This window comes from Rhinatrema bivittatum, chromosome 7, assembly GCF_901001135.1.
Source record: "Rhinatrema bivittatum chromosome 7, aRhiBiv1.1, whole genome shotgun sequence".
Taxonomy (NCBI): domain Eukaryota; kingdom Metazoa; phylum Chordata; class Amphibia; order Gymnophiona; family Rhinatrematidae; genus Rhinatrema; species Rhinatrema bivittatum.
In genome coordinates this window covers 110,721,767-110,737,124 of record NC_042621.1, presented here as the reverse complement: position 1 = coordinate 110,737,124, position 15,358 = coordinate 110,721,767, and the positions used below count along the sequence as shown (strand labels likewise).

At 43.7% G+C, this 15,358-nt stretch overlaps 1 protein-coding gene across 2 annotated transcripts in view; it reads left to right on the top strand.

Annotated features, from left to right (window-relative positions):
* The window catches only part of CDH23 (cadherin related 23), a 1,814,588-nt gene that overhangs the window by 1,747,719 nt on the left and 51,511 nt on the right, over positions 1 to 15,358 (top strand). For both annotated transcript variants that reach the window (XM_029608940.1, XM_029608939.1), the window contains 3 exons: positions 6,298 to 6,395; positions 9,134 to 9,254; positions 14,969 to 15,048. In XM_029608940.1, the coding sequence (XP_029464800.1) occupies positions 6,298 to 6,395; positions 9,134 to 9,254; positions 14,969 to 15,048 (299 nt within the window). The remainder of the gene's footprint in view (positions 1 to 6,297; positions 6,396 to 9,133; positions 9,255 to 14,968; positions 15,049 to 15,358) is intronic.

Genomic DNA, 15,358 nt, shown 5'->3' with positions numbered 1-15,358 from the left:
TCAGGGGAGGAATTTTGTTGTAATTTTCCTGATTCTTGGGTTTTATGTCCAGTTGAAATAACCCAACTCAGTTGTTTTAAACTCAGTTATTGAGTGGCTCGACTGTCTAATTTTTAGCATAATGAAAGGGCAGTTCGACTGGAGTGCCAGGCTGCCCGACGCTAACAGGCGCGCCAGACAAGCTCCGGCAGCTTGACGCTGGAAGGGGCGGGTGCGGGGTTGGGGGAGGCCAGAGTCCTCGTATGTATAATTTTGAATACTCCCTCGTGGTGCGATTGCATTAGCGAGCGCTGCAGGGAGTATCGGGATTCAAAGACCTATTTAAGGGGCGAGGTAACCGGCAGTGCTACTCCTCCCCGGGTTCCAGGCTGAGCAGCGACCCTCTCTCCTGCCCTTGTGTTGTGAACATCTTTGTAGCTAGTTGTTTTGGTTGCTGATGCAGCTTTGGCTGGCGGTTTGCCCGAGCCTCTTTAGTGCCAGGTGGTGGCTCGACAGGTAGCCAGTTTTGGGCATATACTGCCAGGAGCGATACCATCGGGCAATTGGCTCCTCTGGGCTAAGCTCCTTGCTGGCCGGTGGCGGAGGCTGGAGTTTAGGCGGAGGGTGCTGCCTAACTAGGACCAGGCCGGGTGGCCTGTGGTTGGTTATCTTGCTGGCTGGTGGCGGATAACTGGAGTTTTATGTTGTTAATAAAGCTGTGGCCTGATGTTTCCCATACCAGAGTGTTATGTCTTTATTGAATATGTTGTGAAAGGGCAGTGAAAGAAGGTGGAGTGAAGTTCTGGCTGCGTCTGTTATCAAAATCTTCTGATTAGTCACTTTCTTAGACCTGATGTGTATTATATTCATTTTATTACTACATTAAAAAACAAACCTTAATGAGGGGTCAGAAGGACCAAGTATGAGAGCCACCATCCTACCCTATTTACAGCCTTGCTTATGAAGGGAGAGTGAGTTTCTACTCAAAGCAGCAAAGCCTGGAAACTGAATCTAGGCCTGTTATATGTCAATAGACACATCACTTCAAGACAAATGATTTCTTTTTTAATTTTAAGCAACACTTTGTACACTAACAACATAATAGATTGTATTGCTATGTCTACCCAGTCCAGCAAGTAGAATAATGTATATTTTCCTAACCAACCACATGTATCATTTACAGCAGTATGAATGCCTCACTGTTTTGGGGAATCAAGCACAGCAATATAGTATGTGTCTATAAACACCCACCAAGTATGGAAAGGGCCACACAAATAACTCCACCTCTCAGCAGTGTGATTTAGAATGGGCACCCACACAACTAAAGGGTTTCCCAGGGGTGGGCAAGAGAGGCTGCATTCAAAAACAAAAGCAACATAAAATACACTCTTGCAAGTAATATAAGCAAAATCAATGCATGCACATTTCCATGACACATTTGGATTCTTATACTCTATAGCAGTGGTCCCCAACCCTGTCCTGGGGGCCCACCAGCCAATCGGGTTTTCAGCATATCCCCAATGAATATGCATGAGAGAAAATGTACGTGTTATGGAGGCAGTGCATGCAAATTTTCTCTCATGCATATTCATTGTGGATATCCTGAAAACCCGACTGGCTGGTGGGCCCCCAGGACAAGGTTGGGGACCACTGCTCTATAGGCAACAGAAGCACATGACATAATAGCAAAAGAAGAATTTATTTGCATAGGAAAATAAAGAAAACTGGCTTTTATAAATTATCACAGAAAATGACTAACCCCACCTTATATCAGTTCAGTTCAAGAAAAATTAAATATTGGGTTTCAAAAGTCCCTTCTAAATTCTGGCCAGAATATCAGTCTTAGTTCTCAGCTAAATCTCATGTGATGGCTGAATTCTTTAGACGAACTGCTTTGCAATCCAAGTGAATGATGATGCAGATGTGGATACTTGGGAAGATTTGTTTCCAACTCTCCATGCATACATAGGAGTCTTTTCCAAAATAAACAATAAAAGTTCCCTCTATATGCTAAATAACCTGACAGGAAATCTTCTGAAGCTTCCCTCTCACTCAGTTAGACTAATACTAATACTAATCATATTCACTTTTCATCTAGCTTGAAAAAAAAGTCAGGGGAAATCTGCAAATCACCTTCCTTTTCCTTGCCCTCACTATGTCGACATAGTGAGGGCAAAGGTAGCGCCGGCGCCATTTTGAATATTGGCAAATCGGCCCGAGTGCAGAAGGTTGCTCCCGGACCCCCGCTGGACTTTTGGCAAGTCTTGTGGGGGTCAGGAGGCCCCCCCCAAGCTGGCCAAAAGTCCCTGGGGGTCCAGCGGGGGTCCGGGAGTGATCTCCTACACTCGTGACGTTGGGTCACAGGAACCAAAATGGCGCCGGCGCTACCTTTGCCCTGTCATATGATAAGGGCAAAGGGCCACCGGCGCCATTTCTCTTAATGCAGCCGTGGCCAGAGAGCGGGAGATCGTGCCGGGGACTCCCCCCCCCCCCCCCCCCCCCCCACTGGACACCAGGTAATTTAAAACATTTTGGGGGGTTCGGGAGAGTGGAGGATTTATTTTAAAGGGTCGGGGTGGGTTTTAGGGTTGTTTTGGTGTGCCGGTTTTCCCACCCTCCCCCGATAAAATGATTTTTTAACCTAAAAAACTAAGACGATCAGATTCTCCCCCCCCCCCCCCCCCCCCCTCAGCCAAAATCGATCGTTAAGACGATCGATCTCACGATTCACATCCCTAGCAAGGATATCCCATTGGTCTGTTCAAAATTACTTTAGGATTTCATGGAAAGTTACTTATAATAAATTCTAATATCTTTCTTTCCAGTCATGTCCTTTAGGTGTCGGTGTAATCTAGCATAGGCTTCTAGCTAAAGCAGCCCTTCAATATCAAAGACAATTGTAATTGCCCCTCAAAATGACTTGAGAACAGTTTCTGTTGGTTTCAAAGGAAACATTTACCATTAGCATTCCTCTTTATCTAGCAGAGTAACCAAGGGCTATCTCCTTAAAAATGTAATTCACCCCAGACAGGCAGGGAAAGGAACAATTTAATTAACTGGGGTGTGGCAGCTTGATCTGTGAATGGCTTGATAACAAGCTTGATAGCAGTGAAGGGCCAGCCAGAGGAAGCCACAAGTAGACTCTGGCTGAAGCTTTAGTGCACTTTATTTACAGTGGAATTGGTTCAAATGCCTTCCCTTCAGGAGTTACAAAGAAAACAATATAGCTGGCTCACCTTACTTCAGGTATGGCACAACCTTTACTTGTAATTGGTAGCTCTCTCTCTGCTTCTAGGGACCTCCCCAAGCTCAAGTTGCGGTCGCACCATGAATTGATACAGAGGTACATTATACCTCACTAGGCACAGTGGGCCAGATTTTAAAACTTATGTGCGGGTGTAGATTTGTGCGCGCAACCCGGCGCGCACAAATCTACGCCCAATTTTATAACATGCGTGCGCAGCCGCGCGCATGTTATAAAATCCGGGGTTGGCGCACGCAAGGGGGTGCACACTTGTGTACCTTGCGCGCGCCGAGCCCTAGGGGAGCCCCGATGGCTTTCCCCGTTCCCTCCGAGGCTGCTCCAAAATCAGAGCGGCCTTGGAGGGAACTTTTTTTTTGGTCCCCCCCACCTTCCCCTCCCCCTATCTAACCCACCCCCAGCCCTCCCTAAATCCCTCCCCTACCTTATTTTATTTCTTACACCTGCCCGAGGCAGGCGTATCTTGCGCGCGCCAGCCGGCTGCAACAAAGGAGGCCTCGGGACCGCCCTGCTACACCCCCGGACCCGCCCCCTTCCCGCCCCTTTTTCAAAGCCCTGGGACATACGCGCGTCCTGGGGCTTACGCGTGCCGCCGAGCCTATGCAAAATAGGCTCGGTGCGTGCAGGGGCAGATTTTCTCGGGTTACACACATATGTTACACGCATAGCCTTTGAAAATCTGCCCCAGTGTGTATATGTTTCACTATTAGATACATCTCTTGCTGATAAAAGGCAGCACCTACTTTCTTCTGTTATGTACTTTTTTTTTATCATCTGGGGCTGCATGCATGTGATGCCATCAGTTGAATTGCGATGGGAATTTGTGAGTGGCTGACTTCAGATACTTGAAAGGTTTTAATGATCCATGGTCGTCAACAAACCTTTTCCATTGGAAACAATTTAGTAGAACTAGGGGTCACGATTTGAAACTCCAGGGAGGAAGACTTAGAACCAATGACAGGAAATATTTCTTCACTGAGACGGTGGTGGGTACCTGGAATGCCCTTCCGGAGGAAGTGGTGAAGACTAAAACTGTGAAGGATTTCAAAGGGGCATGGGATAAACACTGTGGATCCCTAAAGACTAGAAGATGGGAATAAATAAAAAAGCTTGGGGGTAACCTGCACAGAGCGTCAGTTACTACCTTAACAGAAACATGGGGGTAGCCTGCACGGAGTGGCAGTTACTACCTTGGGAAGCTTGCTGGGCAGACTGGATGGACCATTTTGGTCTTTTTCTGCCGTCATTACTATGTTACTATGTTCAAATGAAATAAGAGAATCCAAAGTTATCTGTAAACTGGTGGAGACAAAGACGGCAGCAGAATTCAGAAAAGCTGGGGAAGAACACAGAGGATTCCTTATCAGTTGGAAGACAGACATAAAACATTGGGGTAGCCTACATGGAGTAGTAGTTCAACACAAAATCACATTGAAATGATTATATTATGGTTTTAAGAAAAGCATGAGGGTAACCTGCAAGGGGCAGCAGTTACAACTCTAACAGGTCTATCCAGTACCGAGCAGTAGGAAGAGCTGCGTTAGTGCCTGCGGCACCCGCGGTTGCCGCACGCACAGTGCAGCTCACCTACCGCTCGATCCTGAACACTAATTTTATTTAAATGTAAACCGCGTCCGTGAAGCCTTAGGCCCGCGCAACCCATTTTACTGGATAGAGCGCCTATACAGTATCCTGGGTGCGCGGGCCTAAGGCTTCACGCCACGCTGGTATCTGTCATTTCAAATGTCATTTGAAATGACAGATACCAGGAAGTCGGGACTGCCAGTCCCCCCTCCCCTCCTCCCGAAGCAGGGCGCGAAAAGCAGCCTTGCTCCGGGAGGAGGGGAGAAGAGATGACAGCGGCGAAGCAAAAAAAAAAGCGAAAAAAACAAAAGCAAAAAGTAAGTCGCTTCGCCGCTTCACTCTCCCCTCCTCCCGGAGCAGGGCGCAAAAAGCAGCCTTGCTCCGGGAGGAGGGAAGCGGCGAAGCGACCCAATTGACAAAAAAAAAAAATGATTCTCGCACTTAGCCATCCAGTCCCAAACCAACCCAATCCACAGAAAAAAAATGCTTCTCGCACTTAGCCCCCCAGTCCCAAACCAAACCAAACCAACCCAACCCAAGCCCCAGCAAAGAGAGAATTGGGTTGGTTTGGTTTGGTTTGGGACTGTGAAATTTCGTCTCTCTTGTCCGTCCGAAGGAAGGTGCTTTGTTGCGCTCCCTGTCTCCGATCGCCGGCTGCTGGGGCTTGCTGGCGCCGGGTGCTCAAGGCAGCGGAGTCTGTAGGAGAGCCATCCACTTCCTGGTACCTGTCATTTCAAACGTCATTTGAAATGACGTTTGAAATGACAGGTACCAACACACCCAGGATACTGTATAGGCGCTGTATAGCGCCTATACAGTAAAGTGGATTGCGCTTCATGGACGCACGTTGGACGCGGCTTGCATTTGCATGCCATTTAAATACAGTATCGAGCGGTAGGTGATCCGAACTGTGCGTGCGGCAAACGCGGGTGCGCCGGGCACTAACGCACCTCTTTCTACCGCACCTTACTGTATCGGCCCGTTAGATAGTCATGGTTTGATGGGACCATAGCTAACATGGATTTACCCAAGGAAAGTCTTACCTCACAAATCTCCTAAATTTTTTGAAGGGGTGAATAAACATGTGGACAAAGGTGAACCGGTAGATGTGGTGAATTTGGATTTTCAGAAGGTGTTTGTTCCTAGATGGATGATAACATTAATATTAAGTCTCTACTTTCTTCTGTAATTGCATTGAAGGAAGGCACAAGGATAACCTGCACAGAATATCAGTTACAATCCTAAATAAAAGGATGGGGATAACCTGAACAAAATCGCAATTAGAACCCTAACTAAAGACATGGGCTAACCTGCACAGAGCAGCTGTTACAACCCTAAAAATCTGACTGGGAAGACTGGCCAAGCTTCTTAAGTCTTTTCTACCTTCATGTACTGTATTGCTATGTTGCTTGTCATTGCATGCAAATGTAGTAGATTAGCATCATCACTAAAACCTTCTCTCCTGTTTGCAGTTCCATGTAGACAAAAAGGGACGTGTGAACTTTGCTCAGACGGATATGCTGATCCACGTGGTGAACCGAGACACCAACCGCATCCTGGATGTGGAGCGGTAAGGAGGATGTGCACAAGGGATGGGGAACATTTGTCCTATATGTGCTTTAAAAGCTGCCTCCCTGGAGTTTTGCTTAATGCACCATATGGCAAAAAAAATGCTTTTTAAAATCAGGCCCACAGGGTCTGATTTTAAAAAGCATTTACATGCGTAAAACTGGGTTTTACGCATGTAAATGCACTTTACGCGAGTAAGTGGGCTTTTGAAAATTGCTACAATATATGCCATTGAATCGTCCATAGGATTTATTCGCATAAGTGCACTTTACGTGAGTAAATGGCTTTTGAAAATTGCTACACTAGTAGTTACATTTATGCACGTAACTCCTTTGAAAATTACCCCCATAAAGCTGTGTTTTATGTATGTAAATGGCTTTGAAAATTGCCTTCCCAAGTGGGCAATGGTCCTGCATTTGGAGCCACTCACAAATTTTAGTTAAAAATCCTGCTTATGCATGGATTTTGTAGTGCTTTTCAATTATTCCTTTAATACCACAGAAAAAAGGAAAGGTATCAGTAGAATACTTTTAGCAGTGTTGTATATTCTGTGATAGCCACAGACCAAGTTCTAATGAATTTTAATAAGGTAAATTGCAGAAACATAGCTGGCCTTCACACAAAGTTTGAACCTGATTGATCCATTTTAATGAAAGTTATCATTTCTCTGTAAGGGCAAACAGATGAATTGAACTGCTGCATAAGTACTTTTCAGATGTGTTGAAAAGTGCTTAAAATAAAGACTAATTCCCAGGGTGATGTATAATATTTCATCCAATCCAGTTTATTTTAATGGGTCTTTGAGGCTTGTCCTTTTGATGCACACTTTAGATTGTTCCTCTAAACAGAGTTTGACATGCATTCTTATAGTCTTGTTCTAAAATTTTCTCTTCTGAGAGGAATTTCTCAAATTTATTAAATTCCTGCTGTTACACTTATTCTTCTGCTCTGCGATGTTATACATACATTCAGTCAGTCAGTCACTGCAGCTGGATTAACCACAGGGGCAACTGTTGACCAATACTGTTGATTGATACACTCATTATACTGAAATAGAGATAATACTGATCTGTGGTTTGCTGTCTGCTGGGTGGAAACATTTATTGTACATGTTTGAAAACTCCCAAAACCTCTCCCACTATTGCTTCTCGATATCAAGTGGCAATGAAGCTTAAAACCACAGAACAATCTACTATGGCAGGCTAGATGACCTCATGACAGGGCTATTTGTTATGTTATGATATGTTATGCTATGTTATATTTGTATACCACCTGTTTGAAACAAAATTTTGACCCGAAGCAGTTCACAATAGAATGGTAAATACATCAATAAACAACAATTCCTACATAATAATAATGTGTTCTCTCTGTGGATTGCTTCAACCCTGAAGCAGTATACACCCAGGGGCATAGGGTGACTGCTGAAGTTGGTGGTGCATCAGAAAATTTGCTGCTGCCAGGTGACCAACTCTCTGAGCTGCCTCCACAGTCTGACATCATCAATAAAGGACCGGCTCAAAATGTCTCCTTTGACACATGCGACGTTGAGCTGGCCTTTGATGATGATGTCAGGCTGTGGGAGGTAATTCAGAGGGTTTCCAGCCCAGAGCAGGAGCAGTGCTTTACTTTATCAGTAACTGATGCCGGCAATTAGGAACAGCTCATGGCAACCTGCTGACTGAGGCGAGGGATAGGATCAGATGCCTGCCCCCATCCTCCCCTGCCACTGCCGCTGCCCCTGTTAAGGCACCCAAAAGGGATACACTTCCTGACAGACAACCCACACCAACTTACCATACAAAAGAAAATTCAAATTCTGGTGTCTCCTCAGTAACAGCCACAGAAATACCTTTTACCGCCAGAAGTAACACCTAAGAACTTTTGATTTTCAGTCACCCTAAGATTGGCAGGTGGAGAGGAGCAGGGAGCATACAAACTTTATCCTCTCTCACATATACACATAAAACCCTTCTACCTTCTCTTCTTCTTACTCCCCTCTTCCACAGTTGGGGGTAGAAAGAGAATATATTGAATCTATTTTATATGTAATGTAAATAAGTAAATACTTTTATTTGTCATGGGGGCATACCAGTTAGCCTAGAGCCAGCTCTGGGAATAGGGGAGATATGATACAAACATTCAGATCCTAGCAGGCTTCAATAATGTACCAGAAGGTAGAATTTTCAATAGAAGGCATCACTTTAAAATATAGTACAATAAGGTAGAAGCAACTGGAGATCCCCATAGATGGGGATAAGATGATAGAGAGGATAAAGAGGAGGCCCAGATACACCAATGTTCTTTTCATTTTATGTTTTTCATTTCTTTTTTTCATTAATTTTTTTGTTTACTTTGTTTGAAATAACTGAAACAACAAATGTAGGAAAAAAAACAAAATGAGAACATTTTCAGTGCCCACTCCTAAAGTAAATGGGATAGCCTATCTTTATAGCCCGCACTACTGACATGTTCAAATATGGAAGGGTATGATAGAAAGTCAGTGATATGTGTTTAAAAGATTTGTTGTGTCCAATTCTATCTGCCTGCTAAAGCTTTTCAGATACTTAGGAACCTGTGCACTAAGAATTGTCCCTATAGGCACAAAATGGAAGAAATCCTTTAGTATATCAGGCCCCATAATTTTCTGGTGGCTAAGACACCCTCTCGTCACCAAATGCATAATATATAATAGCTTAACAGTGTAACCTAGTAAATAGTGCTGTCTCTTCTCATTTGCAGAGTGATTCAGATGATTGATGAGAATAAGGAGCAGTTGCGGAATCTCTTTAGGAATTACAATGTCCTAGATGTTCAGCCTGCTACCACAGCCCGAGCCCCTGAGGATCTGTCCACATTGCAGGTAGGAATCATAAGACATGCCAACACAGCATGAGCCCCTTAGGATTGTTGCCCACCACACACACGCACATACACTTTCACTCTCTTTCTCTCTCTTTCACACACACAAACACACACACTCTCACACACATGTAAGGACCTTTAAGGTCCTCTCTGCCTTACAGATAAGGTCCTCTAAGGCTATTTGTACTCAGTGAGGAAAGGCATCTTATAGTAGCTGTTTTGCCGGCTTTCAAGCCTTTAGAAATTAAAGCTCGAAAATCCTACAAGCTGATGGGCACAGTAGTTAAGGAAGTCTTCACTGCAGCCCGAAAGAAGGGCTACATTTCTTCTTCTTCATCATCATCATCATCATCATCATCATTTATTTTTGTCATGTTTTTCCACCATAAGAGTTCAAAACATGTTAAATCATACTTAATTAGTGAGATATCAATCCATCAGAGTTACAACCTATAGTCAACAGTAAACAGATAGTACAATCCAATTAAGAATAAGGTATAGCAGCAGGCAATACTGTTAGGAGGAAATACTGATTATAAACAATAGAGAGTTATATAACATATATAGCATAACAGAAATGCCTTCCAGAGGGGCTAACATTTTCAGAAGAGTAGAAAAGGCTTTGCTCCATAGGGAGGATTTTAAGTGGATCCTCTGGAGTATCAGCTGTCTGGTCGGGAGTTCATAAATCAGGTTGCAAACCATAAGCTGCTACAAACAACCAGGATTTCATCATTTCCTACATGTGAGAATCTCTGGCGCGAGCCTGATCTCCATTATAACGAATTCCAGAAGGTAGGGATGGCACCTGTTAAGGTTCTTTTCCTGATGCATTAGAGTCTCATTGACACTATTAGGAGGGCTTGTGGTAGTGAGTGCAGAGGTCATGTGAGAGTAGAAGGGATGAGTCTGTTTTTCAGATAGAGTAGTGTAAGGCATTGAATGCCAAAACCAGGGTTTTGAATATGGCCCGGCAATGTGTATGGATCCAGTATAGGTTTCTGTGAAATGAGGTGATATGGTCACATTTTCTGACATTTAGTATGGTCCATGCAGCTGCATTTTGTATGAACTGCAGGTGATGGTCAAATTTTTTGGGCAGTTCAATGCAGAGGGTATTGCAGTAATTAGGTAGGAGATTACGCAGGCCTGGATCACTATTGAAAGGCAAAAGTGGCACAATTGACTTAGTTGGAAGAAAGTGGACTTACAATATCTGGGCTTCAGTAGAGAGTCCAGGGCAAAGCTAAGGCTCTGAACATAGTAGGAAAAAGGGAAGGCTTTTCCTTTTTAGGTTACCCTTGAGTGAATGTGGCTATGATCCTTTTTCCCAATCCAGAGAACCTCTGTTTTTGGAGGGGTTTAGTTTCACTTTGTTGTAGTCTAGCCAAATTGAGACGTTATCCAGGCAGTTATTAAGGCTGGAGATTGCTTGGTCGGGGTCTGAGCATAAGGGGCATAGTAGCCGGATATCGTCTGAGTAAGTGTGGTAGAATATTTTAGAATCCTTGAGTAGTTTGCCTATCTAGGCCAGATAGATGTAAAGAATGTAGTCTTTTGGTTCATATTTGTATCATGTACTCAGTGATTTGTGTTTTGTAGTTATGCTGAATCTACTGTTGTGCGCAATCTACTTCAGGTGCAAGGTTTCAATTACTCTTCATGTAGAAGTAGATTCTCCTCCCTTATCCTTACCAAATCTTTTTACAGGCTAATATGAACTCTTATTTAATGTCACTATACATAATCTCATTCTAGCATCCTATCGCTGATGTTTATTGTAAGCTTTTGTATGTTGTACAATGAATATAAAGCATTTTTATATGAAGACGCTATGTAAAACAAAATATTATTTTACCTATTTATATTATGTTGTCCCTATAATGTGTATGCAATATAAAGGTGTTACAATCCAGCAGCAGAGATGATTCTTTCAGGAAGTTCTACATAGGGAGGAAAGGAATTAAACCTAGTGAAAGAAGGCTATAATTATTACTATTGTTGTTGTCATTTGTGTAGTGCTACTAGACATATGCAGCGATGTACAGAAATACATAAGAAAATACATAAGATAGTCTCTGCTCCTTGGAGCTTACAATTTAGTTGAAAGAGACAAGCAAGACACACAGAGAGAACACAAACAAGAAGCTTTGAATTAAAACAGAAAGGGAATTACTGAGAAGAATTAAACCCAGGCGGGTTATAGGTGGGACTAATTGAGGAAGGACAGCTTTAATTGAGAAAAGCAGCAAGGAATGAGGCTTTTTAAGAGTCTATGGGGTTTATTTACTAAGCTGCGATATGGGTATAATGTGTCATGTGAAAAACAGTGTTTATCATGCATAAAATTCTGTTGATTGCACGATATACCCATATCGCGGTGATATTGCACAATATTTCAGCATAAAACCCACTCCTATTATATATATATATTATATATATATAGTGAGCTGCTTTGCATGCAGGTATCAAGTGGCCTGGAGCTAGGGGGTGCTCCAGGCCACCACTGGATCACCAGGGTAACTATTCTTAGGTAAGGAAGGGTCTGGGGTGGATGGGCTTGGAGGGCAGGCCATTAGATCATCAGGGTGTCTCTTCTGTGTAAGGACTGACCACTAGACTACCAGAGAATATGGAGTGTGTAAGGAGGGGGCAGGGGAGGGAGATCCTGGGGAGGGTATTTGTTTGGGGGTGACCTTTATGCAAAGTGGAGGTGTTTCTGAAGAGGGACATCATTATGCAACTATAAATGTTTTTGGGTTTTTTTTTTACTTTTTTGAGGCTGTGCCACCTCAGACAGCAAGGAGGTGGCAAGTGTCTAACCAGACGTCTGGGGAGATTTTTTTCGCTTTGGAGGTGGATGTTTTTATAGAAGATGGCGGCCCCGTACAAAGTGGGCTATAATCACGTTTTTGTCCCACAATATTTTTTCTCACAAGAGTTTTTCTGTGAGAAAACATATTGCGTGGAAACTGCTGTGATATTTTCCCAGGAGGGGCCAAACATTGAAAGAACACCCCTGCAATAGTTTGACCCTCCTACACTAAAATATCATGGCATAAAAAATGACCCCCATCATGGCATAAAAAATGACCCCCCTATATTAGAAAAACAGTCATTGGGATGGGTGGGTGTAAGGTCGGAAGAATTAGAAATAAATTAATATTTCAGCCCCTAATTCTTATAAAGTGGTGCAAGATGTTCAGAAAAACATGCAAGTATAATCATTAAGTCATTTCACTTTCAGTCCTTTCCAAGTGACCAAAGAACAGCACAGAAAGATAGGCACTACCAGCCTGATAAGGTTGTATAGTTTACATTGGTATCAGCAGAGGTCAAGCTTGTTAATTAGCTTCAAGTCATTCAAGTCAAACTGAGTTAATAGTCTTCACTTGGTTTTGGGTTCCCCTACAAATTCTTACATGCATTAGTACTGAATCAGGACTGCTTAGCCTGACTCTGATGACTCAGTCATTTGAACGAGGTGGAAATAAAAGAAAACACAGTAATTGTCATAGCCTCCAGTTTCCTCTGGCAGTTCAGGAGTAGATTCTGCAGAAAAGTTAGGACATTCTCTGGCAATTCTATGGTATATTTGCATACGTTAAATCATTTTACCATTGATGTAAATGTATATTTACATAATGAAAACAAAGTAAGTTTTCAAACGTGTCTTGAGTCTGTGTAATTTATTTTTTCATTTGGGAGTTTTATGGGTGGGGATCTAGGGTGTGGATGAGAGGAGAGAAAAAAGACATCTCAGAGGTTGGGAGAAGAGAGTAAGAGAGGATCAGGGATGAGGAGAAGAGAAGCATTGGGAGATGATCGGACATTGAGAAGGAAAATGTGGGATGATCGAGGATAAAGAGAGGGGAGGAAGGTTCTTGGATCTTGGTAGTGGGGGTGAGGAATCCAGGGGGAGAAGAAGGAGATTCTGGGATCATCTAATTTTCACAGCTCTCCAGCCCTTGTTTCTCACAACTCCTCCATTCCCACATAAACCCCCATCTCATCAGGACCCTTTTCCCGTAACTCCACCCACCCATCCTCTCAGATCCCCTCACTCAAATCCCATCCCCTAGTCCCACTTCCACAAATTATCCCCTGGCCCTAGCTCCACTTTCAAAACTCCACCCAAATCCCTATCTCCTCCTTCTAATCACAATACTATCTCCCCATTCTTCTCCCCTCCTGCACTGGGTGGCAGGAGGCAGATAAAAAACAACTGCCCTTCTCTAGCAAACCTCCTTCTTGCCTGCAACCCCCCCAGCAAACCCTGCCTCCAAACCTCTCTGCCCCCAAATATACACAATTCCAGCAAGCCCATCTCCCGCCTCCAACCCCCTCACCCAGCAGGCCTGTCTGCCTCCCTCCCCTCCCCTCCACACCATCCCCACCCAAAAAGTCAGTCCCCCTTAAACCTTGCTAGCCTTCTCCGCGCTCTTCAGTCTTTCTCAGGCAGACCCAGGAACAGCTGATGCTAGCACTGCACACGTCTTTTGGAGTTTGAGCTGCACGGGTTCCTCTACGCTCGAGCAGATCTCGCAGTCTCAGAGGCAGCTGTGCAGTTCACTCTTTTCAAGAGATGTGCCGTGCCGGCATCAGCCGTTCCAGGGACTGGCTGAGATTGAAGATTCCCCCAGCAGAAGGAAAATTTGGTTGAGCCAGGACTCACTATTGGCACTGGCCCACTACTGGCACTGGGATGGCGTGGCCCATGCCATCCCAGTGCCAATAAAGAACCATTCATTTCAAGTTCTGAACAACACAGGGAAGTATAATTTTATAACAACCCGTGCAAGTTATGCATTTTAAAAATATATTTTACGCCAATTTTCAAAATGAACTTATGCGCATAAGTTTGCCTTGAAAGTTATCAAAAGTATGTGTGTAAATCCATATTCCACCCCAGCTCCACCCCCTCAACAAAAGCCAGTTTTTTTGTGCACATAAACTACACACAAAATCAAGTTGCCTGCATACTTATATGTGCACAACCCCTGCTAATTTTATAACAAGCCATTTATGCACAGAAACTCGGGTGTGGGAGAGGGGGTGCAATTTTGCATCATTTGCAACGTACCTTGGTGCTTTTAGCCCTGCAAATGCTGCTGCTATTTTTCCAAGGAAAGCTACCCAGGTTGTTGTTCCTTGAAAATCAGCAGCAGCAAAGAGTGCATGCTAAAATCATCTCCTTGTTGTGTGGGCAGTGGAGGTGGGAGGGGGAAAATAGCAGGTGCACATTTGAAAATGGAAGTATGCAAACTGTTTTCCTCCCCCCCCCCCCCCCCCCGCCCCCAAACATGGCCCCGGGAGCGCCTCTCTTTAACCCAGCTGAAGGTGACGCACGCTGCGAAATCCGGTGCTTACCTTTAGCCAAGCAGAGATGGACCATTTTTGGTCAGATCATTCCACCAGGGTAAATAATGATTTACTCAATGCAAATAGCTTTGAAAATTGTCCTCCAAATAGGAATGGAGAGAAGTAAGAAGGCAAAAGTTTGACTTTTAACCATTCATAAAGTTCTCCTTTAGCTTTGTGAAATAATTCCTGGGCTGAAACATCTTCTCTTCTGTCTTCGCCCTGGTTTTTACAGCACAGGGTGGATCTTGGTGTCAAGTTCATTTTTCTTCCATTTTGCATATTACCGGGTGAAGACCTAATGCTGGAAAAAATGTTTTAAAGGCTTAACCTTTTTGCTCTTCTTTCTAGATGGCGATTATTATTCTGGCCATTCTCCTTTTCCTGGCAGCATTGCTGTTCGTCTTCATGAATTGGTACTACAGGACAGTGTGAGTATATTCTCTGCTGCTAGTTTGCTGTCTAACCACAAAAAAAACAAACCAAAAAACAAGTACATAGTCCCTGTTTGAGTACAAAATAAAAAGTAAGTAGTCCCTGATAGTTTCCATTGAAAAAATAAAATTCACATGGGCAGCTAGATATGGACATTTCCTTGGAGAGAGAGGAGGCAGGTTTTGGAAAGAGTTTGGGAGTATCTGTAGAGCTGATTGATGGTGAGATGTGAGATATGGTATCTCTTTAAATTATATTTTTCTGTTTTATTTTCTTCCATCTCTTGTTCTGTTGTTTTTGGATTGT